The sequence below is a fragment of the Phoca vitulina genome, unplaced genomic scaffold (assembly GCF_004348235.1).
Source record: "Phoca vitulina isolate PV1807 unplaced genomic scaffold, GSC_HSeal_1.0 scaffold4, whole genome shotgun sequence".
In the NCBI taxonomy this organism is placed as follows: domain Eukaryota; kingdom Metazoa; phylum Chordata; class Mammalia; order Carnivora; family Phocidae; genus Phoca; species Phoca vitulina.
In genome coordinates this window covers 39,401,071-39,426,489 of record NW_022589707.1, presented here as the reverse complement: position 1 = coordinate 39,426,489, position 25,419 = coordinate 39,401,071, and the positions used below count along the sequence as shown (strand labels likewise).

General features: G+C 41.5%; 1 protein-coding gene and 1 pseudogene across 2 annotated transcripts in view; both read left to right on the top strand.

Annotated features, from left to right (window-relative positions):
- The window catches only part of CHN2 (chimerin 2), a 292,339-nt gene that overhangs the window by 147,547 nt on the left and 119,373 nt on the right, over positions 1 to 25,419 (top strand). For both annotated transcript variants that reach the window (XM_032401868.1, XM_032401869.1), the window contains exon 3: positions 5,935 to 5,990. In XM_032401868.1, the coding sequence (XP_032257759.1) occupies positions 5,935 to 5,990 (56 nt within the window). The remainder of the gene's footprint in view (positions 1 to 5,934; positions 5,991 to 25,419) is intronic.
- LOC116631194 lies at positions 10,932 to 11,050 on the top strand (annotated as a pseudogene).

Genomic DNA, 25,419 nt, shown 5'->3' with positions numbered 1-25,419 from the left:
TTTAAAGTAGATTGTTCATTCATTCATTCACCACTCATTCAGCAAATACATAGTAAGTTTTTGCCTTAAGCCAAACACTGTGTTTAGAGTTGTGAGGCAAAGGGATGGATAAGCCTGGGTCTTGACTCCGAGCGTGATGATGTCACATGATGTCGATTAACTTCCTGCATTCTCTGCTGCCCTCCCTTTCTTAGAACCTAATGCTATCACTTACTGGGCTGTTTCCATAAGAATAATCTTGTCCCAAAGTATCATATATCTGCAGCTAGTCCTTAATATTCAAGATCGAACCCCAAAACATTGATGAAGTCATTGAGAAAGTTTTGGTTTCAGTTTTCTAAAAGAAAAGCTATCTTCAAGTTCACTTGAAAAAAAAAAAATAAAGCCACATTCTAAACTTAAACTAGAACTGTGTGAACTGTATGCCCTAAGCAGAGAAGTTCACAAGTCAGCCACCCTGGGTATACTCTGAAAGGTTTTATTTTCTAAGGGGCAAGTGCCAATTAGACAGCAGAGGTTGGGACCGACAGCTCTCCCGGGAGACCCTCCCAGGCGGTAGGTCAAGCAGTCACAGCTTGTGCCTGTTTTCCTAAAGAGGAGTTTAGAACCTCAAAACCCTGTTCCACTGACCCCCCTGAATCAGAATCGCCTGGGGGGAATATTTATAATAACAAATCCTCAGCCCTACCCCCAGATTTCTGAATCAGAAGAGTGGGGGGGATCTGCAATTTATCACACTCTATAGGTTTTTCTTCTGCACGCTGACACCTGAGACCCCTCATCATGAGGCTACACGGCCTCATCCTCGGGTTTTTCACAGTACCTGAAGCACAAGAGGAGAACGCAGTCCCCATTAAGACTGGAAATTCTGTTAGTGAGGAGGTGGGCAGTGGGGTTAAGGCAAGAAGACCTCCAAAGCACCTACTGTTTCTCACTCACACCCAAGAGTTTTTCTCATGAAGACTGGGAAGACATGGGCGGTGAGCCGGGTGGTACTGGCTCAGTGTCACAACCAGATGGCTGGGTCTGCATGCCCTCTTTAGAAAGAAGTGGCTGTGAGCGGCCATTCCCAAAGGATCTTTCAGGAACTGATGGGTGTGGACTGGGCTTCAGCATCACCCAGGCCACGGGCTTTTGCTTGGCATCCATAGGAAGTGGGGTGATTATTGTTAGAGGAGAGTGCATCCAGTTTTCTTATTGAAGACAAAATAAAACATTCTTTCAGTGAGCTCTGGATTTCTCAATGTGCTTCAGGTTGCTTGGGGAGCAAGGACTCCTCCACCTCCACGTTCCCCAGTGACCACTCCCCCTGCCAAACAGCTCATTCCAGTGTTAAGAATTAATCGTGTGCTATAGAGTGCTCAGGGTTGGGGAGTGCCTCGAACATATTTGGAACATTGCTACAGCAGCAAATTCCATCATATCACCTCTTAGCCCAGAGAACCACCTAAAAAGTGACATACGTTATTGCATTTTGCTTGTGAAATGTTTGAACAAAAAAAAAAAAAACTCAAGAAGTGACACTTTCAGATTATGTGACATGTTCCAGTTTGTATTAAATGTGCCTCAGAGGTTTTTTTTTTTTTCACTGATGGTGGTTTTGTTATAGCTAACCTTGAAAATGAGGGACTAAGACTCTCACTCGAAGCTAAGATAGGATGTAGGGCCCATTTTTTATATGGCTACCATTGCAGTTGGTTGCCATCTCATTATCTTTATAGAGACACATAATCCAGATGGTCAACAGGCTTCTGTTCCTATTTGCCAACTTCTGTTGCTTAGAGCGGCACCGAACAGATCAGTTCCTGAGCCCTGCTCACTGAGAAACGGCAATTGGTCAATGATGCGTGCTGCCCAGGGACTAGGAAGGAGACCTGGTGTCTCTGGCTTGAGAGGTTTGCAGGGACCCCCTCCAAGTTGCCCCTGGCTCATACTATTTCTGAGGCTAGTGAACAATGGCATTGCTCTTTACTAAACCTCAGAGAGTCCTCAGAGGACACAGTGACGAACTTTAGCCTGTCCAGAATGTTCCTTCACCTGTATCCTCTGTGATTGTTAATGGCCTCTCAGTCTCTCATTGTTTCAAGGTCCTTCCCTCCATTCAATCCGTCATTGAGCCCTGTCTGTTCTCCTCTGCAATCAACTCACCTTCTTATCTGTGTTTCTACCAGTGTTGCCTTAACACACGTTTTCAGGATCTCTTGATATACAACTGAAATACTGTTCTCTCTTGATTCCCTGCCTCCAAGGCTCCTCCTCTGATCCTTCCTTCAGTGAGGCAAAGGGAAGTGGCCCCACTCCTGACTGCTGAACATTAGAATCTCCAAACAGCTTTTAAAAAAAAAAAGCAAATTTGGGGGCTTTCCACCAGAGTGGAAAGAGTGAGTGTTGCCAGCGAGCAGCCCCAGTCCCACACAGGACCTCTCCACTGCCTGCTTTAGGGAACCACTGGCAAGCCTGAAAAATACAGACCTTGGAATCTGGAAATCAGGCTTTAAATCTTGATTTCATCATATTATCTGTGTGACCTTGAGTTTCTTCAAAGCTTGGCATCTCTACTACGTTATTAGTAAGGGCAGAATAATATTTACCCTGGAAGTTTGTTGGAAAGATTAAATGAGAAGATGTAGGAAAGGTGTCTGACACATAGTAGGTGTCCACAGTATGGCAGCTTCTATTATTCTGAATAATTTGATCCTTATCACTATTCTGAAACAGACCAAATCATGTCATCTCCCTGCTCAAAAAATGTCACTGCCTCCCTCCTGCAGACAGAAGAACATCCATGCTCCTTGGCATGACCTTTAAGATTTAGCTTTATGTGACCTCCTCCTACATCTGCCCATCCTGGTGGAACAGCCATGCTGGACTCTTACTGATCAATAAACATGCCATCACCTTTCCCTTTTGGGGCTCTTTCTTCACCTGGAACTGCCCCTTCTCTTCTCTATGTGCAGAAACCCCTCTAATCCTTCAAGAAGAGCTGCATGCTTCTCCCCTTGGGAAGCCATCTGGCCACCTGAGTAAAAAGAACCACTTTCTCCTCTCCCCCCTCATGAAAGCATTTGGTCCACCCTGGTTTTGTTTCTCCACACAAGTCTCTCTCATTGGATCAGAGTCTCCTTGAAGACATGGGTTGTGGCCCCTGAGTCATGGATACAGTCCATTTGTTCCCCAGATACAGCATCAAGCATCTACCATGTGCCAAGCACTGTTCTAGGTGCTGAGGGTACCACAGTGGACAGAACAAAGTCCCTGTCCTCAAAGAGCTTACACTTTGGTCAAGGGAGACCGAACACAAAAGAAACAAACAAAATGTGTTAATAGTTAATAAGTACCATGAAGAAACATAAGACAGTGTAAGGGAGCAGAGTGATGGGATGTAATTTTATACCAAATCAGTCAAGTCAGGGAAGACCTGAATGAAGGGAGAGAGGGAGCCATATAGATATCTTGGGAAAGAGCAATCCAGGTGGAGGGAATAGCAAGTGCAAAGGCCCTGAGGCATAGAAAAATAAGGAGGGCTCTGGACTCAAAAGGATACCTGGGTGCCCCAGGGCAAATATTTAACTTTCCTGCACTAGTTTCCTCATCTAAAAAATAAGAATGATAATGATACAACAATTTTTTTTCTGTGTTCTCCTGAAGATCCAATAAAATAGTGTTCCTGGCACATGACAGGCACTCAATCCACTGGTTCCCTTTCCCTTCTCCCTTTCTCTTTATTCCTCATAAAAGCCTCTACATAATGCTGACTGTGGTAGCTGGTCTGTAGCAGATGGTCAAATATTTGCTGATATGAATCGCAAAGGCACACTTAGCAAAAAATGCTTCTGTCTTATAACATGTGTACTTCCTTTGTCACCTCCAAGGGAGGCATTAAAAATGGTGTCCAGCCTCCCCCCACATATAACTGTTGGCTTCAAGAGGCATTGGCGATGAGAAGAGAAGAGTGGGCAGGAGTCTCTGGATGTGGGTTCTGCAATTCCCCTTGGCTGGAACACTCTGTGATTTTAGGAGCTGGTCCTTTTGGGTCTCATGGCAGTCATTAATAGCAACACTACTGAAAAGCAGTTAGGGGGCGCCTGGTGGTTCAGTCGGTTAAACGTCTGCCTTCGGCTCAGGTCATGATCCCAGGATCCTAAGATCGAGTTCTGCATCAGGCTTCTTGCTTAGCGGGGAGCCTGCTTCTCCCTCTCCCTGTGCCTGCCTGTCTGCCTACTTGTGATCTCTCTCTCTCTCTCTGTGTCAAATAAATAAATAAAATCTTAAAAAAGAAAAGCAGTCAGTAGGTGTTGGGGCTGATCCGAGAGGTAGAAAGGATTCCATGCAGCCTCTCTCCTGATTTAAAAGGAGAGCATGGGCACTACTGGGATGGTCAATGGAATGTCCACATTATTTCTCTATCTTTGGCCAATTCTTCCTCATGTTTCCTCTTTGAAAAGAAGCCTTCTCTGGCTCTACCTGCCATACATGGGTATAGTTGTCCTTAAGTGACACAGGCATTGTCATTAGTGTGGGCAACCCAGCTTAGAAATGTGGCACATTAAAACATCTACAAGAGGGTTAGATGGTTTCTCCTGTGTGAAAGCTGGGCAGTCTACACTTAATTAGGTAAGAAAATAACCATGTTGAGCTAAAGGCATTGAGAAGCCATAATTACAAAATACATCCCATCATTTCCAGCCCTATTTCCACATGACCATCTGCATTTCAGTTAAAATTTCTTTTTTTTAATTTTTAGGCCTAAAATAAATCAGAAATTTTTGCTTATCTTATTAGTTTTTCTAGAAATATTTTATATGATTGAATTTTAACTTTTCATAGATTTATGCCATCTAAAGTGAATTCTTCCTTCTTCAAGATGTTGAAGATAACATCTCCTTGGTTTTCAAAGAGGTAGAGCTCACAGGTACCAGCATAGGGTGGCTTACCTCTAAGAGAAGTAACCAGACTAACTGAGCAGCAGATCACTCGTTTTAGTCCGAAAAATCCCAGATAATAGGCTGATAAATTTTATTTTTATATATAATTACCTCCATGTCCAGGCCTAAAAGTCTGTCTTTAAAGCAGGATATAAGGGGCGCCTGGGTGGCTCAGTTGGTTGGGCGTCTGCCTCCGGCTTGCGTCATGATCGCAGGGTCCTGGGATCGAGCCCCACATCGAGCCCCACATTGGCCTCCCTGCTCAGTGGGGAGCTTGCCTCTTCCTCTCTCTCTGCTGCTCCCCCTGCTTGTGCCCTCTCTCTCTGTCAAATAAATAAATAAAATCTTTTAAAAAATTTTTTTAAAAGCAGGATATAAGAGAGTTATTATTTCTTAAGATATGAAAGGGCCCAAGAAAGAGGAATGCCAAGGAACCAGTCACATAGATGAGAATGCATGGTGATAGGCAGGCCAAAAAATGGAACTCATGAAAAGAGAAAGGGTTTGGGGTTTCACTCACTCACAAAATCAATGGTGTCTTGGTACATAACTGTAAGGTTTCAGAGAATAACACTACTCTGCTAATGCCAGTCTTTTCCTGATATGTCAGGAGACATCAGCATTTCGATTCAGGAATCCTCTTATATGATCTTACTGCTTTGGTACTCACAGGTAGAATTCCAAAATAGTCAGAAGAATTTTACTCCTACCTTCCAAGAAAGCCATAAAATGAACAATGCCAGTAACAATTATGAAACTAAATTGGCCTTGTAAAAGAATAAAAAAATCAATTTTGCCAGTTTACATGCATGGTAACTAATTTCCATATAAATAAGCTGACTTTATTCAGTCTAAAGATGTGCCGGTATCCTCTTTGTTTTTTTGTTTGCAATATTTGCATTTCTTCAGAGGCACTTAAGGTGGGACTATTTGAAGACATTTTGGTGTGTGTTGTAGTTTTCTAATCATAATTATCTTTTTCTTTTTCTTTTTTTTTTTTTTTTGGCAGTATATCAGTTACAGCAAGAGGCCCCTCGTCCCAAGAGGATCATTTGTCCTGGGGAGGTCAGTACTCAGCTATTTCTGATACACCTTGTTAAATATGATGAATTGTCAGTGCTATGTTGATATCAGAAGGCTTTCAGGTTTCCTGGGAGTTGATTGGTATTAACATTTGTTAGAGTGTCACCAAGTTTATTTATTTTTTTTTTTTATTTATTTTTTTTTTTAAGATTTTATTTATTTATTTGACAGAGAGAGACAGCGAGAGCAGGAACACAAGCAGGGGGAGTGGGAGAGGGAGAAGCGGGCTTCCTGCCGAGCAGGGAGCCTGATGTGGGACTCGATCCCAGGACCCTGGGATCATGACCTGAGCCGAAGGCAGACGCTTAACAACTGAGCCACCCAGGCGCCCGAGTGTCACCAAGTTTAATACCTGAATAAGCTATATTATGAAATCAGGTGTTATTTTTAAAAATATTCACAAACTCACTTGAAATCAGAGGTCTCATGTTTTTAACCATCATGGAGGCAAATTAAGCCTCCTTTTGTAACCCCCCCCCAAAACATGTATTTTGGTTGTTTTCCTTGTTTTTGCTGTTTTGATTCTGTTACCATTCTTTTCTTATGGAATGCTTCCAACAGAGAAAACACAGAGAATAATAAATATCTGGGTACTCTCAACACTCCTATTTAACAAACCTTTATGCTCTGTCACATTTACTTGACATTAAAAAAAAAGCCTTACAAGAAAAGTGACTGTTTTTTTATTCTTGAAGATAAGCTTAAAAATATATCGACTCATAAAAATGCTTACCAGCCCAGAGAACTTTCCCCAGTCGTCCCTCACTAATCAGTTCTCTTATCATCTGGGATGCCGGCAAGACTGAAAGGCAGGACTAAGATTCTATTTTCTATTTTTATACTGATCAGTTTCTGTAATAGTCAAACTAATATCCTTCACACAAAGGTCCATGGGTCCTTGCTTATTTTTGATATTATGACTTAGATTAAATATAGAGTAGCAGATGCCTTTTAAAGTGTCACATCTGCCTTATCAGGAGGAAAAGGCTCCAATTCCAATACTCTTGAGATTCATCCTTGAATTTCCGTACTTTCTGGCTACAGGACTTGACTGGATCTGGTTTTGAACCTGTCTCCTCAAAGGCTTAGGTACATACATCCCCCCACCCAGAGGCGACTTATCACTGTGTAGTAAATGTTTCTCAGGAAATTTTATTTCTGTTGAAGGACACTGAAATTCATCAAGTAATCTGAATATTGACACAGAGTAAACATTCCTATCCCAGGAATATGGCTTGAGAAGAGAAACTATCTGATCCTTAAGGAAAAATCCAGGATGAGGTCCACTCCTTATCTGGTAGTCTGATCTTGTCCTGCCACCAGCCCTGATGACTTTTGCCCTTTGGTTATTCAACAATATCTAAATTAGGAAAGAATAGGATAAATACAAAATATTTAATAAGATGCTTGGAATAGAGTGTTTGAGGGAATAAGTAAGAAATAAATTGTTAAAAATTCCTTTAATCCTGGGGCATCTGGGTGGCTCAGTCAGTTAAGCATCTGACTCTGTTTCAGCTCAAGTCATGATCTCAGGGTCGTGAGATCGAGCCCTGAATCGGGCTCTGTGCTCAGCTCAGAGTCTGCTTGAGATTTTTTCCCTCTGCCTGCCCCGCCCCCCAACCCCTGCTGCCCTGCACGTGCCCATGTTCTCTCTCTCTTAAATAAATCTTTAAAAAAATTGTCTTTAATCCTATTTTACGTCTAATGCTTCTCCAGGAGAAAAAATAGAGCCCACGCAGGGAGGTAGAGGAATTCAAATGTCTCCGGGAAAAGAATGTTTTGTAAAATTAGAACACCACTAAGGATTTTCCTAGGGCTATTAATAAAAAGTCAACAGGCAAAGTTGGGCACCAGAATTTAAAACCCAAGGGGACAGTAAATAGTTATTTGTTCATTTATTCAACAAGTATATATGGAGAGCCTGCTGTGTTCTGACTTTGGTCTAGGTGTTAGGAATATAGCAAAGAACTGGGCCATTGATACTTTGAGTGTCATATCAAAAAAGAACAAAATCATGATGTATGTAATTAAAGATAGATCTACTATTTTACCTCTGTGTGTGTGCACACATGTGCATATGTATGTGTATGTGGGAGAGAGGGAGAGAGAGCACTTCCTCGCTTCTTAAAATCTTTGGAACCATGTCAGTTGTCCTTTAAGCCAGGTGGAATGTTGGCAGTGGAGACGGGTAGATGCAGATTAGCTTCACAGAAGCTCTTCGTAGGGTTCAGCTGAAACTCTTCAGACATCCAAGGGGATCCGAAGGGACCACAGATCTCTCTACTGTTGCCCTTGCATTGGAAGACAATGCCACAGACATCTTGGCAAAGCAGAGCTGTGTGCCACAAGCCACCACCATCTGCTATAACTAAAGAACATAGTGCATGTGTAGCTCTGTTTCCCCTCCTGTCTGTCTTTTTAACCAACTTTTCACCTTTGACCATTACCAGTTTGATTCATGAATAAGGGATCCGGTTGGTGCTGGACTCGTAGGTTGCTTGCCTCTAGAAATCCCACATCCCATCTCTACTATGAAACCTCACCCAAAATGGATAGTCACCAGCTCCATTTCCTCAGCAGGCAGCATGGGGCCCAGCCAGCCAGGCACGTGTCAGGTGATAAAGGGTGGCGCGTGTTGGCGGAACACGTGCTGCCTAGAAGCTTGCCAGCAGGAGCAGCTTCAGCTCCCTTTGTCCTCCAGTGCCACATTAACTGCAAGGCATTCCTGCCCGAGTTGCTTGGCCTCCCAGGACTTGGCCTTCTTCAAGCGAAGGCACGGCCTCCTCTTGGACACCGTGAAACCACTGCCTCTGCTACAGGCGATGTTTGAGCAAATGTCTCTTTGCCTTGTGGCGCACCTGCATGCTCAGGGGGGGGGGGGGGAGCCTAATGAAGTCGGAAAGCCTTCGGTTTGAGGATGTGGCCAGAGAGACTGAAGCTTTATTAACGCATTTACATAACGCCACACGGGCTATTTCTTTTGAACAATGAGTTAATGATTTTTTTTTGTCTTTGCCATCTCACCCCTTAGCCAGCTTTTAAGAGTCCATGCCTTTCTTCTGCCCACAGTCCTGCTGCCCTCTTTCTTAATCTTCGGTCTCTCTGCTTCCAGCCACCCTGTCCCTGGCAAGCCTGCCTAGCTGCGTTACTCCGACATACTCCATCTCTTTTGTTTCTCTGATGACTAATAACCTCCCAGGCTAGGGGCCCCTGTCAGGTTAGGATCTTCCCATTGAAGGTGATAAGGGCTCACAAGAGGACACCAAGTGAGTGTAGTTATGGAGATATGGAACACTGTTGCTCAAAGGTAAAGACGCAGGCCAGCATGACTTGAATGCTTGCTAGCTGTGAATAGATACCAACCACCTAATAGACTTTGCTGGGGACCTAGCTGGGTGGAGGGGACAGCCTGATTCAGCAGGCCAAATCCAATGAGCTTTGTGAACCCAGGCAGGGGAGCCCAGCTACAGAGTCAGCTGGACCTGTTTTGAATTCATGCTCTACCACTTTCTAACTACCTACCTTAGAGCCAAGCACTTACTTTCTCAGGGAGATGAAGGTCTCCTGTACTCCAAGGGCCAGTGTCTACTTGATGGGGTGCTGTAATGGCATATATGTGTCCAGTGTGTAGAATAGTGCTTGGCACATAATAGGTACTCAGTGTTCATGATTCAAGGCAGATTCAGAAACCTTCGCAGAGGAGGCTCTGAGATGCTCATTAGGGACCGAGTCAGAGCAATGACAGTGTTCTCTGAAAGCTAGAGCCAAAAAGACAATGATCAAGAACAAAGCAAGATGCCTGGATCAGGAATTAAACCACCAGGAAAAAGATGTGGAGGATGAGGAACAGAGGGTACAAACAGCTGAACAACAGCTCTGGCGCCAATTAAGCCAGGCATGGTCAGTTAGTGAAATAGCAGTTCATTGCTTTCTTGAGATTCATTGCTGCTGTAAATTAATATTTATCAGGCAGCCACAGCACCTGGCACTCTACTAGCATTTCCTGAGTGCTCCTTGCCAAGAGATTGAAAACATCTTGCAGTATGCAAAATTCTCTCTTGCCCTTTCCGACAATTATCAATCAGTCATTTTGTAAGCAATTCGTTAATTACCGAATGTGTGCTTAGGTGGTCTGGCGGGAACTGTGACTGTTGACTCCCAGATGTGTACCTCTAGCTAAGCCCTCTCCCCTGGGCCCCAAACACCTCGTTCCCATCTGCCTACTCGACCTCCTCAAGTAGATGTCCCACACCACCTGTAGCCTAACATTCAAAATAGAACTGAACCCCCCACTCCATTAAATGGCACCTAACTTCAGAGACCTCACTGCTCTCTTCCCACCCTCACCCTTTTCTCTAGCGATTGTCAAATTCACTTCCAGCTGTATCTTGCACTTGCCTACTTCCTCCTTCTCCATGACTACCATGTGGTTTGGGTCGTGGTCGTTTCTTGCCTGGATTATTGCTGGTCAACAGCCTCCTGCCTGATCTCCCCACTTCCACTGCTGGCGCTCTCCCTGCAGCCCACATTCACACACACACACACACACACACACACACACACACACACACCCCATTCACCAAATACGAGCCCAACATTATTAAGTGTAAACCTAACAGCTTCAACAGCTTCCCATTGCTCTTAGAATAAAAGCAAAACTTCTTGTTCTGCCTGTGAGCCACGATGGGGCTCCTGCGTCGGTCACTTCCCCACCTGTACCATTCTTCTCAGAGCGCACCGCCCTGCAGTCCCACTAACCTCTGCTCCAGTTCATTAAACAAACCACAGCGTTGCTACTGTAGGGTCTTCAGATCTGCTCTTTGCCTGGACTTCTCCAATGTTCTCTGCATGTCCACATGTCAGATCAAAGTTCACCTAATAACGGAAGCCTTCCCCGAACCCCATAAAAATTAGCATCTCCATGGCGCGGTTCTCTCTTCTGAGCGTGAAACTGGCCCTAGATGTTGTTTCTGCAGCTGCCCATTGCCGCTGATGATCGTTCTTCTCCTCTGGGGGAGTAAGAAGAGGAGGACATAGTCTGACTGGTAAAAAAAAAAAAAAAAAAAAATAGCACCTCCCAACCATCAGATCTTCTTTGTCATATCATCCCATTTATTTTGTGTGTAGTACCTAATACACTATCTAATTTCCATCATATTTAATTGTTTGCTCGTCACTTATACATCTCCTTCCAGGGGAATTCAAGCTCCAGAAACTTCATCGGTCATAATTGCACGGACTTCCCTAGCACTGAACCTAGTGCCAAGCAGCAGTGGGCAATCAGTAAATACATGGTAAAATGATGAAAATGATGAAAAAAAAATAGAGACTGCTAACATAAGGAATTTAGAATTCTCAAACTATTACTAATAGTATATCAGATTTACCCAATGCTGTCATTAGGGTAGTGACTTGGCCTTTGGGCAGTGGTTAAGGTTCTTACTTAAATACAGACTAATATTATTTCCTGGAATATTCTAAATTTCTTTTGGCCTTAACAAAAGGCCAAAATGGCAAGATTTACGTGCATGACTAATTTAAAGTCAAGTTCCACTAGAATTACCTAAAGAATACACAATAAGTAGAAATTCTTTTGTGACTAAATGATTTGGTGTCATTTGTCTTTTTTGAAATTGCTGGAGTGAATTTCAATTCAAAAAGCAATTTCAGAAAAGGGAAATAAAACTACATACTATTACTTCAAATTGTTCTCCCTTTTATGCAGCTTCACTTCCTCTCTCTCTTGCCATAGAATAATATATTTTGGAAAGTTTTGTTTTTTTTTTTTAAATGCAAAAGTGAATTGTAGAACTGAGGTTTCCAGCATTCACCAGAACCACCTTTTTGTTCTTGATCGTCAGAAGTTAAGCCAAGTATAGATGACAGCGGCTTATCTTAAATTGCAGTAACACCTTATTTTACCTTCTAGTGAATTGTATTCACTTTTTAAATATCACTTTCAATGCCCCATTTTCTCTGGTTTTTTGGTGTCCTTAAATGTGTGCCCATTTCACTTTCTTCTACCTTTATTTGTAAAAAATGTTCTTTTAAGCCTAAAAAAGCATTTCACTTGATGATTACGCTTTTAAAATTTTGATTCACCATACCTAGGTTTTGCAGTCTTATAGTCTTGTAGCTTGAGGCATTTATCTTGTCTTAGGCATATCTGGAAGATCTTAACAAGCCACATTGATTGACCATGTCATTCTCAACTAACTAGGTACATTTCAAATCAGATTTAAAGTAAACTCAGAGAGGTTTTCTACGATTCTACAATCCTCCCCCTTTTCTTATTTTATTCATTGAAAATAAATGTTTTAAACCTATGTGCATTTGGGGGAACATGAAAACTCTACTGATTCAAGACATTTGGACAAGGTATGTCTCTGAAGTAATGAGATTGATTTTGCAAGCCACAAACAAAAATCAATCCCATTACCTTTTAATTGGCTTTCTGTGTAGTAATCAGAAGGCTATTCTCCCCTGGTAAGAAATATTTCTGTTCTTTTTATCCTAGACTTTCTCCACTGGTCTCCTTTTTTTCCATCATATTTCTCCTAGGTTTTCCGCTCACTCCGTAATGCAGTCAGGTTTTTTTCGTGATGTGATTTCGTGTGAGCTTGACTTGCTTTGGTTGTAGACCTACTGTAGTCAAGGGGAACAATCTTCTAATAAAACGAATGTTAGAGAAAATTTTAGACAGATTAACTTTATTTTTTCCAAATATAGAACCAAGAATTTTGTGCTTTTTTAAACAAAAACCTTCTTATTGACAAGTACTGACAAAACACATAGCCCTCCAAAAAAGAAGTCACTCTCTTTAGAGTACTTTGAACTTGTTCTAATGTAATGCAGACTCTGCATGTTTGCACCTATAAATATTTAGTCATTTCCAAGTGATACCATGAACAGAGGATAAGGGGTTCCTGAGGACAAGCTGCTACAGAATTCAGAGACTCAGGGGCTCTGAGCCAAGGGGACAGGTGGGCTGAACTGGAGAGAGCCACCAAAGAACAATATATATGCTGAAGCATAAATTGAGGCAAAAGTGGAAGGTTTCTTCTTAAAACCAAATAAGGAAAATGAACAGGGAGATTAAACGGTGATTGGTAACAAGTAAAATTTCTTGAGAAGCTTCCTTGATCTCTCTGGGTGATTTTTATTTCTGAAAATCAAACTTGAAAATGTGTATTCCTTTATAGAATTACTTGAGGTGGAATACTACATTGTGTAGTTAGTTGTTGTAGGAAGAAAAGAACAACCGAGAGCATCAGGGATTACAGCACATGCTCTCTTACCCTTACCTCACCTGTGACAGCCAAAACCCAAGATCCTTCACTCCCCGATGAGGAGTGGGGGCAGAGGGTGGGGCGGTCCAGACTATAGCACAGTGGTCATGAGGAGGTGCTGGCTTTCGTAGGGCCAACCTTACACATCCAAACAGGAAGCAGATATCTCACTTCCACAGCAGTTGCTATCTAGAGCAACCCGCAGTATGTCTGCTCCATGACTCAGAGGTCAGGTCCAGCAAAATTTCAGGTGTGGCCAGGCTTATCCGGGAAGGGGAGCCAGGTGCAAAGCCCTGGGTGCACTAGTGAAGTTTTAAAGACATGCTTTGCATTTACTCACCCGGTTAAACATTAACTGAGAAATAATGCTGATAAAGGTTAAGCCATACTCGGCCCTGGGCAAGCCTCCTCTCCTAGGCTAGTATGGCCTGGCTAACCAAGCAGTGAGATGTTTGAAACCAGATTTGTAAGCTTGACTCTACTTCCCATCAGAAAAGTGTGGATGGTATAATCTCCGACCATTCCAATTTTAATGGGACTACCCTAAATGATATTGCTGAATTATTTACGTGTTGTCAGTCTTTTCATAGGAATGAGAATTAACACACTTGGTGGGCTCGCTGTGCCCTGAGTGCTGAGTTAGAGTTTAACACATGGCAGTCTTCATGGGAATTCCAAGAGGAGAGGGGATGCAGCACAGGAGGGCAGAGTCTGAGTCAAACGCAGACCAAATCTGGGACTGGCCTTCTAACCCAGTGCTTCTCAGCTGTGGTCCCAGGACGAGCAGCTACGGCATCATCTGGGAACTTGTCAGAAATGCAGATTCCCTGGCTCACCCCAGACCTTCTGAATCACAAACCTGAAGATGGGGCCCAGAAATCTGGGTTTTAACAAGTCCTGCAGGTCATCCTGACACTCGCTCAAGTGTGAGGACCACTGTTGTAACCAGTGTTCTTATTCCCTCTGTTTTCTATGTCCTGCTCCCTTCCCTGGCCTCTAGGATAGAAGAATCAAGATGCTTTGTTCCCTGATGATGCTTCCTGTTTGCCTAGCACTGTGCTAGACTCTTCGTGGACTTCAAAGTAGATGCCACGTCACCCCATAGCCTTCTTTTGTTGTCTAGATATACTTCCTCCTGGATGTTATTTTCTACCTTTTAAAAAAATATTTTGCTTTTGCCTTTCTTTGCTATGTCTAACTTTCCCATACCCTGGAATGTGGCAGAGGCCAAATATTTATCCTTGTATGAGTATGGTCAGTACTTAATGTAGCCTGGTTTCTTATACCCACCTCACCCCCCAGATTGTTATACTTCTTAGTGTTATGCTATGTTTACAATTAAAAAATATTTAAATTCCATTTTAATATGATTCATACTCATGTTTGTTCATATTCAGTACATACTATTATGAACTCCAGCTCTTTTTAGATGTTTTCCTTATCTTGTGACTATGCACAAATCCTTGATAATTTACTCTTGCTTTTAATGGACATTTCCATTAATGGAAATAGCAAATCCATTATCATTATGTCAGGAATACTTTGAATTACATTTCTATATCCCAAGGTGGTAGTCTCTTCACTCAGTGGATCCTCTGTGTGCTTCATGAGCATTTCTCAATTCAGGATTGTAGGTGGCTAATTTGCTAATAAAAGTCAGTCCAGCACTGGTACTCTCCTGGCCCCACCTCCGTGCCTCAATCCACCACTCCCCTCATCGTCTCCAGGCTGACACTGAGCCACTGGTAATCCATCACCTTTGGCTGTGTCCTTTAACAAATCAGTGTCACTTGACATTAGCTCTAAGTACACTGCATCTCCCTGTCTTGTTGGACAGAATAGCAAGCTTTACTTTAGCGATGGTATCTCTTTCTTCCTCCTTCTTTACATAGCCAGTGTCATCTCCCCATCCACTTGGAAGGAAATTGAATAGCCTTGGCACAGCCGGACAAAGGCATATTGGTTGCCATCCAGCACCTTGTGTCCTTCTAGGTAATTACACATCGATTGTTTGATGAATCGTTCTCCTGTCTCCCTGGGTATTTCTACCAAGTCTGTAATTACACTTTTCTGGTTTGTCCCTTTGCTCTTGTTGTGGTCCTCAGGGTTCCGTGACGTCTCAAAGACCATGCTTAACGATACTCCCACAATACCTTTCATTTCAAGGTTGCAGGTCAGATCCCTTAGTGTTTCAGTCTTAGTCTGTTTAACAGTATATTTCAACCATTTTCCGCCTTAGTTCAGTTCGATTTTTAAGTTGGCCCCAGTATCTCATAGATTAAAAATTAATGACTCTCCCTTCGCAGTACAGTAAGAGACGGAAGGGCACGAATACAAAGAGATGATTTGACCTACCATTAAACAAAAAGGCCTTGGAGGCATTGACGGGCTCTGAGTTTTGAGCTAACGATAAGATGTCCTGACACCGATTGTAAAGAACAGACTCTAACATTTGTTAGCCTAGCAGAGGCATTGGCAGACTATAGCTGGTTGACAATTTTGGTAAATCAAGTTTTAATGGAACCCAGCAATGCTCAGTCCTTTACATGTTGTCTATGGCAACTTTTATGCTCCCATGGCAAGCTGAGTACTTGAAACAGACAGTTTCAACTTCTATGGTCCTTAAGGGCCAAAGTATTTACTATCTAGGTCTTGCCAGAAAAAGTTTGCCAGCCCTTAGTGTTGCACTACAAGTAACTTGAAAGTGAGTTAATATATGTAAAGCACTTAACAGTGCCTGGCATTTACACATGGGAAGCGTTGGTCTTTAATTTCTACCATCTCCCAAACACTATATAGATGTTAGCAAAAGAGGGAATTTTAGTCCTGTTATTCAGGATGAATTTGATCCCAAGCCATTTTAAGAAACATTTTGGCCTTCATGTCTAACACGTGTAAATTGATGGACGAGGCCAAGGCAGTGACAATAAGCAGGTACTCTTTTCCAACTTTCTCGTGGCCACTTTCTCCCATCAAGAAATGGTAGCCTGTTAGAAAAGGTGGCCGACTCCATAAGCAGGAAATTAAAGAGGCATGTAGAATCTGTTGATCCGGGAATGCCACCTGAACGTGTAAACAAACTTACGTTCTTTAATTTCAAGAACAAAACTGGTATTACCCTCCTATGAAAAGTCTGTATGTTATTGAATTCTGATGAATGATTTGCATGCTGACGCATTTGGGGAAAGAGGGCTATGTGTGCCACTTATTATGACATACATCCCCTAAAAAAGTTGAATTAATGGATGGACAAAGGGATGAATAAATAGGTATGTCATAAAGCAAGTACAGCAAATATTATAGAATCTAAGTGGTGTGCATGAGTGTTTGCTGTAGAAGTTTTCAGTTGTTCTGTATGTATGAACATTTTCGTAATAAAAGGTCAAGTAGAAAAAACAAAGATTGTGCAAGAAGAGCAATGGCAGGATGTGCCCTGGCCCAGGGAACAAAAACAATCTCTTGGGTGCACGGCCCTGAACAGCCCAAGTGTGTCTCGTGTCAGGGCTGCTGGAAGCACCATAAAGCTAACTCAAGGATTTGTAACATGGACTAATTCACCAGAAAAAGAATTCAAAAGCAAGGACATTTATTAATAAGGCACTTTCACTCTTATTTATCACCATATGGGGAATTATTTTAGTGGGGAGTGCCTCTTTCAGAAATGCAAATTAGGTAATTTTTTAAAATAATAGAGACCAGGCTTCCAGATTTTATGACATCATCACCATATAGAGGAATGAGTATTGGATCTGAAAGCAGGGACTGCGTTTCCTAAATCTGCTGTTAGCCCTGGGTAGGACTGTGAGCAAATTAATTTACCACTCTGAACTGCAGCTTTCTTGTCTATAAGAAGGAGGCAAAGATACATATTCCACCTTCCTGGAGGGACAACGAATGTTAAAAGCGTTCTGAAAGCCCCACTGATCTCATCAGACAATGAGTTCTCAATCGGGGTGATATTAACCCCAAGGGCGAGGGGGAAACATCAGTTCTTAAGGGAGCACACTCTTCTAATGTGTAAAGCACAGATACACATATAGAACATAAATAGACATACAGTCTATCTGTAGTATTAAAATTCCATTTGGGAGAGATGATTAGGAAGGAAAAAAACATGTAAAGTGGCTCCAAAGAAAGATTATAATGCAAAAAAGATTGAGGACATTTCGCTAGACAATCTTTCATTTCTACCATCTCCTTAGTTCTGTCCGCCTTTCTTTTTCTTCAGGTGGATTAATTTTATTCATCAGTTGGAACACATGCATTTGAATACTTACTCTGAATACTTAGATTGAAATACTCTTACTCTAGAAGGAGGGAGAAAAAAACTGAGGAGAAGAAAGAGAATGATGGGCATTCTTTGCCTTTTCCAAAGTACATACAGGACCATTTAAACCAAACACTATTAAGTTCTGAAGGAAGGAATTTACTAACAAGAATGAGGAATTAAATGAATATACTCGCCCAATCTTTTTTCCCCCCTAGAAATTTAATAGCAGCATTAAGTTTTCCTTGATTTGATTCAATTCTATTGGGTACTTCAAGCTTTTTGAACCTAAGAGATATTTGGAGAATTTAAAAAGAGTTCCAAGGAGAATAATGAAGATGAATTAAGGATTGGAAATAAGATCTATTAAAAAAAGTTAAAAGAACAAGGATTATTTAGTGGGAGGAAGAACAAGCAATTAGGTGACATGGAGATGGCTTTTAATAGTGGAAACCTTATCCTATAGAGAATAGTCTCAGGTTTTCATCTACACCAAAGACCAAAGGAAGGGGGAAAATGTATTTTTAAGCAAGAAGAATATGAGATTAGATGTTAGCCTAAAATTTCTATCCATGATTAAGTCCCGAATTTTGATTCTCCTTTTTGGGATTTTTTGAAATACAGTGTTGTTCTGTAGGAAGTATCAGGAGGATGGACAGATGGACCCATCATGTTTGATTCTCCTGCCCTGGTGGGAGGCCAGCCAGCCAGTCTGGCCAACATGGCTGACCTCCATGGGATTTGGCTTGATGGAGGGAAAGAGCCATCTTATGTGGAGCTGTGGCTTCAGGATGCCAGAGGATGAATACAAAGACCTAGCCAACAGTAATAGGGCAGAGTCAGAGCAGTATACCTAACTGGGTTGTCCTCACAAGGAGGGCTCAAGGTGAGTGGTGGGGGCCAACACAGAAAGCCAAGAAATGAGTGCCAGGGAAGATGTAGCAACGAAGACTGGGTCAGAATGAGCTGCTGGGAAGATGCTCTGGGCCAGCTAGAGAGATGAGTGCCACCCATAGATAGGCTTTTGGGTGTTCTTGGAAGCCTACAGAGAGAAAAGGATCAAAATCCACATAGATTGGATCAAAATCCATGTAGACTGGGTCAAAATCAATATAGAAGCCTTAGGAAGATATCCCAAGCTTCCAGGAAGGTATTCATTCTCTCCATGTTTTGGAACTGCTGTCCAAATTTGTGCTTCCCAGTACTAATATGTGTGTCAGAATTCCCTGTAGAGCTTGGTAAACCTTACAGCTACCCTGGCTCCAGCCTTGGAGATTGGGATTTAATGGGAATATCACTTAGGATTCTATTGTGAGCAATAGAAATCCATTCTGGCTAAATTTAGAGGAAAAAAAAAAGATGGGGGATAGAGGGTAGTTGGAAGGATATGAATAAATTACCTTAATAGAAAGAAAGGGCTTTGGGAAGGATATGTGAAGCAGGACATCTCTAGGGATCCAGGAAGCAGGACTGATGCACTTCCAGGCAATAGAGTGTGATGGCTAGAGTCCAAGCCCCAGGATAATATAGTCTGCTTTTCTACTCTGCTTCTCTCTATCCCAATTCATCCTTTGTAAATGGTTGTAATAGATCTTACCTACTAGATAGTCATGAGGATTGAATGGGTTAATATATGTGAAGAAAGTGCTTAGGATAATGCCTTGGGACAATAAAAGTTCTTAATAACTATTAGCAATTATTACTGTTGTTGTATTGTTGCCATGCATGCAAGAATCAACTCCAACAGAGCTGTCTTTCAGACAATCAATTACTTCTATTAAAGCAGAGCTCCGTGCAAGATACCCTATTGGGTATCAGGACAACAGAGAAAGACAGGAGCCTTTCCCTCAAGGAGCTCACTTCTAGAGGTCATAAAGACCAACAATCCCAATTCCACTAAGATTATGGCCCTAACTCAGGCCTTTAGTTCAAAGGGAGGATAAGAAATAATACCTAAGCTGGTTTGAGGCAGCCAGGAAAGATTTTCCCAAGATGGCAGCATTTTACCTCATATTTACTTTTTTTACATATTTATTTATCCATTTATTTATTTTTATTGAAGTATAGTTAGCATACTATGTTACATTAGTTTCAGGTGTAAAATATAGTGATTCAACAAGTTTATACATTATGCTATGCTCACCACAAGGGTAGCTACCATCTGTCACCATACGACGCTATTATAATACTCTTGACTATATTCCCTGCGCTGTACCTTTTATCGCCATGAGTTATTCATTTCATAACCAGAAGCCTGTATCTCCCACTCTCCTTCACCCATTTTGTCCATCCCCTCCCCCCCCCCCCACCTCTGGCAACCATCAACTTGTTCTCTGTATTTACGGATCAGTTTCTGCTTTTTGTTTGTTTATTCATTTGTTTTGTTTTTTAGATTCCACACGTAAGTGAAATTGTATAGTATTTGTCTTTCTCTGTCTGACTTATTTCACCTAGCAAAATACCCTCTGGGTTCGTTCATATTGTCTCAAAAGGCAAGATCCCATTCTTTTTTTATGACTGAGTAATATTCCTTTTGTATATTATATATATATATAACACAGGAAATAAGAAGCATTGGCAAGGATGTGGAGAAAAAGGAACACTTATCCACAATTGGTGGGAATGCAAGCTGGTGCAGCCACTGTGGAAAACAGAATGGAGGTTCTTCAAAAAATTAAAATTAGAATTATCATATGACCCAGGAATTCCACTACTGGGTATTTACCCAAAGAATGCAAAAACACAAATTTGAAAAGATACATGTACCCCTATGTTTATAGCAGCATTATTTACAATAGCCAAGATGGAAGCAGCCCAAGTGCCCATCAATAGATGAATGGATAAAGAAGATGTGGTGTATATACACAATGGAATATTACTCAGCCATAAAAAAGAATGAAATCTTGCCATTTGCAACAATGTGGATGGATCTAGAGGGTGTAATGCTAAGTGACATAAGTCCATCAGAGAGACAAATACCATATGATTTCACTCATATGTGGAATTTAATAAACAAAACAAACCAAAAAACACTCTTAAATATAGAGAACTGGTGGCTGCCAGAGGGGAAGCGGGTGGCGGATGGGTGAAATAGATGAAGGGGATCAAAAGTACACTTATTGTGATGAGCACTGAGGAATGTACAGAATTGTTGAATCATTATATGGTACACCTGAAACTAATGTAACACTGCATGTTAATTATACTTGAAAAATAAATAAATAAAAAGACAATTTCCCCTTATTTTTGAGATCAGTGAGATTTTGCCAGGTTAAGGCATAGATGGGTTGGAGAGCAAGTATTAGAATTCCAAGCAGAGGAAATATCCCATCCAAAGAATGATTGGAATGTATGACTAAACAGGATGTGTTTCAGAAACTACAAGGATCTCTGTGGCAGGAACATAAAGAATTGGGGAATAAGGATGTGGAGGGCAAGAGTGTGTGTGCTGGTCGGGACATATTCTGGATACACAAGCAAGACCATGCTAGAAAATCCTGTCTGCCATTCATTTATTCACTCAACAAATATTTATCGAGCACCTGCCATGTGTCAGCTGTGTTCTAGACTCGGGATAATAGCAATAAGCAAACCATAAAAGTTTCTATCCTTGTGTAGTTTCCATTTGAAAGAAAAAGATTGGCAATAAACATGCAAGTAAAATACATAGTATCTCAGATGATGACAAGTGTCATGGGAAAAAATAAGGCAGAAAATAGAGAGGGGGTATGCCAAGGTGAAGAGGTCCCACTTATAAGTAGGGTGGTTTGGGATGGACTCACTGAGTTGTGTAGATTTGACTACTTGGCAATGGGGAGCCAGTGAAGAATTCTGAGCAGAGAACTTGATGAGATTTGCATTTTCTGACTTTAGTATGAAAGACAGATTGGAGAGTGATAAAAGTATAGACGGGAAAACCTGTGAAAAGACTATTACAAGGGTTCAGGTGAATAGATAGTATAGTGGACATGGAAAGAAAGAGACCATTTCAAGAGTAAGGAATTACATACAATGGGCAGGATTTAGTGGCAGAATACAGGTGGGATTGGGAGAGAGGAAGGAGTCTGGGATGTCAGTTTCTAGCTTGGGCAGTAGGTGGATGGATGATGATCTGGTGGTACCATTCGGAGGGATGAAGAGTAAAGGAGGTTGGCCATCACACGTAATAGAATATCTGCTGGTGAGTCAGCTCACACAGGTCTCCAGAATGGGCACTTTTATGAGTCTAACAATTTGGGGGTCAATCCACCTATTTATTGTAGCAGAATCAATGATTTTCCTGAGTGCATCACCTCTGTTGTCCCGTGGACAATTTCCCTTCCTTTTGGTGTAAAAAAAGACTATGGACTTCGGCATCCATCAGGTGTTGGTTTGGATCTCCTCTCCATGCCACTGTGTGATCTTCAAGTAATCCAACCGTATGGGCTTTTCTCTCCTCATCTGCAAAAAGGGAATATCAAGTGCTGTGTGACTTGCCTTTTTGGAGAACTGTAGCACACATATTGAAGGTGCCTGTTAAGTGTTGGATCCTGCTCTGCTCCTCCCAAGCCCTGCCCTCCCAGGTTCTAAGTCAGTGTCAGTAGGCCTGAGCTTGGAGAAAACCAGAGCCAGGAACAAAAGGGCTGATGTGCGAGGTGGGGCATTTGAATGTGCGTGTCTGGGTGTAGTTGCCCTGCTATTATTTTTCAAATCCAAACACGGCTAATTTGGGTAATTCACCTTCCTCTTTTATGATGAATATTTTGTATGGTTGCTTATATAATGAAACCTCAGGACACTGCTAAGGTATTGGACAGCCAGCCATTCAGCTCCCCGGGGCAGAGAGGTTCCTCTGGGACTGGGGAAGCCATGTGCGGTGGAAGTTTTGTTTCCAACCCAGTGATCAGGGCAGAGTTTCAAAGGAACATGCTGTGAGGCATGAAATCCCATAGCAGTAAGGGATTTAAACATTAGTTCACATGTATGCATAGCATGGATGGTTACTCTCAAGTAATAACTTAAATTTTTTTCTTAATATTTTCTGTATTTCAGGTTGTTTACAGTTTTTTCAAGGGAGGAACGGGGGTTTCCTTCTTTATCTTATTAAGACTTTGGTCCATTCAGTTTGGTATTTACCTGAGCTATTTCGCTGAGTAGTTGGAAGGGTCAGTCTTTTCTTAAAAGCTAATTTTATAAATTATCAGTGTTCTCATAAATATTTCCTCTTATCTTCTTTTTACTCCACTTTACTTTGTGTATTTAAAGTATTTATTGCTTGTTTGTGTTTTGGTCCAAAAAATTTTTTGAATAATCTTTCTTGGGAATGTTCATGAGTCCAAAGTTCTTTCTTGTCTAAAACAGGGTTTCTCAGGCTCGGCACCATAGATATTTTGGCTGGAATAATTCTTTATTGTAGGAGAGGGTGGGGGCTGTCCTGTGTGTTGCAGGATTTTACCAACATCCCTGGACTCTACCCAGCACCCTTCCCTCGTGACAATCAAAACTGTCTCCAGACATTGCCAAATATCCGCCGGGGAACAAAAACACCACCCACCCTCCCAGTTGAGAACCACTGGCCTAAGAAAATTCTTTTACTTCTTATTTGTTCTAATATTATGACTGATTTTTACATCACAATTCCTGGGAAAATCTGAAAAAAAAAAAAAGGAGACAAAACAAACTAAATGAATGGGAACTGCTCTGGTCCTGAGCACCCCTAATCTGATATACTGTGTACCTCTATAAATTAGCAGAATATTTACGCCGGGTTATTAAAGTGCCTGACTTGTATCTACTTACAGAACTTTGGAAAGCCATTGGTAACATTTTAAGGAGGTTTATTACAGAAAGACCAGCCAGTAGATATTTCTATAATACATTGCAGTCAAGACAGGAAGGGATTTACCCCATCAGTGCCCCATCAGAATTCTAGAAGCCTTAAAGTAATGCCGTAAAGAAAAAGAAGGCCTTCGCTTCTAGATGAAAAGAAACAGGAGATTTTAAAGTTTGCTCAATTTTCATTGTATACTATGCACTTTGACTATAAGAATATAAATCTCAGTACTTGCATTTTCTTTCTGTCCTTTTCAATAGAAAACTTTGATTTTTAATTAGAAGGGAATTATCCGTATTTTTTTTTTTTCTGGATAAAAGTGCCCAACATCACCAATATAAATCCCCCCATCAAAGCCTTTTCTCCTGAACTTGATCTGTATCTCAGAAAATTCAGAAGTCTAACTGCCCGGTGTAGGAGGTTGCTAAATTGGGTTTTAAAATTATTTCTGTTAAGTAAAAACTTAACATATACCAGCTGCTGAGGGATTATAAAAGCTTTGTTTTTTCAATAATTGGAAACCTTGTTTACAGAGGACTCACAATATCCTTTAAATGTCTTTGTGTTGAATATAAAAGAACTTGTGTTTATCTAGGCAATGATAATCTGACTATGAAGCAAACTCATTTAAGGATTATGCTTCCTGTCTCTCACTATGCAGCTGTCACCCTCCTGTTCTCTCAAGCTTTGCAAAATGCTGAGAATTATTCCTTAAAATTAGAAGAATAAATTGGAAAATAAACCAGGTAGCTGGGAATACATAAAATTTTAAATTACAGGGAAACAGTTGAGAGACCCAAAGTATCACTACATGTAGGCAAATTTATGATAAATTCTCATTTGTTAACTCATGGACAGAACTCAGTTCATTCCAAAGAGATTTTAGAGTGTTCAATCCTGGCAAAGAAAAGTTAAGGACAATTCAGATAATCTAATATGTGACCAAAGTGGGGAATTGTGCACCTGCCAACAAAGGCATCCGCATTGGTTGGTATTTACTCCGAAGAAGCTGGGAATCACGGTCGTTCAAGGTGTCTGTGCTGGGTCTGAAGCCCTTTCCCAGTTCCATGACCTCAGGCTAGTTATTTAGCGGCTGTCTACAAAATAATGGCACTCACTTACCTCATAGGTTTGTTTGGGGACTTCAGTGAGACAGACACACATGTGAAAGCCTAAGGACAGTTGCTGGCACAGGGTGGGCACTGCGTAAATGCTAACCTATTACCATGATGTTCCCAGCCCTACAGTTCTTTACGTGCATTATCTCATCTGAGCTTTATTAAAATAGTACATTTTTATAACCCCAGTTTTATTGGAAATTGAGGAAAATGAGATGCAAAGCAGTTTAATAACCTACTCAGGGTCACACAGCAATTGAATTGACACCAGGGCTCTGCCTTCATAATCTTTGCCTCATTCCGCAAACATGTAATGAGCACAGGCATCCTTTGCTCTCCAAACACTCTCTATCAGAATATCTGCTATAGCAACTCAACAGAAAGTTTTAGCCAAAATCATTCTCCTGGCCAAAAACCTGCTATAACAAGTTCTCACCTGCTATGATACGTTCTCATGTGCATAGGCAGCTTCTCAAACTTTCATGCGCCCATGACTTCCCTACGAAACACAGATGCTGCATTCCTAACAAGCTCCAAGGTGAGGCCAGTGCTGCCGGTCCCAGGATCACGCTTTGAGGAGCAGGGAGCTAGGAGACGGAAGGGGGCTTCTCGAGTATCTCTGTTCTCCTGATCGACCTGGTTTTGTGTTTAAGCACATTGCACATGATATCCATAATTCTCTCTACTTTTTCCCTGAGGGATTAGCCCTTTGGTATTTGTTTAGGCCAGATACCAGGGAGCACTACCAATGCAGGTCTAACCCAGACAGTATTTTTTTATAGTACCTGCTCAGTATAGGATAATGAGGTTCCTATTCTCTTCAGCAGTGGACTACATACCAATATACCTGTTAATTACTCTGTTAAGTGTTAAACAACTATGTAATTGGGCTTTAAATATTTTATAGTAGGCAGAAATCCTTATC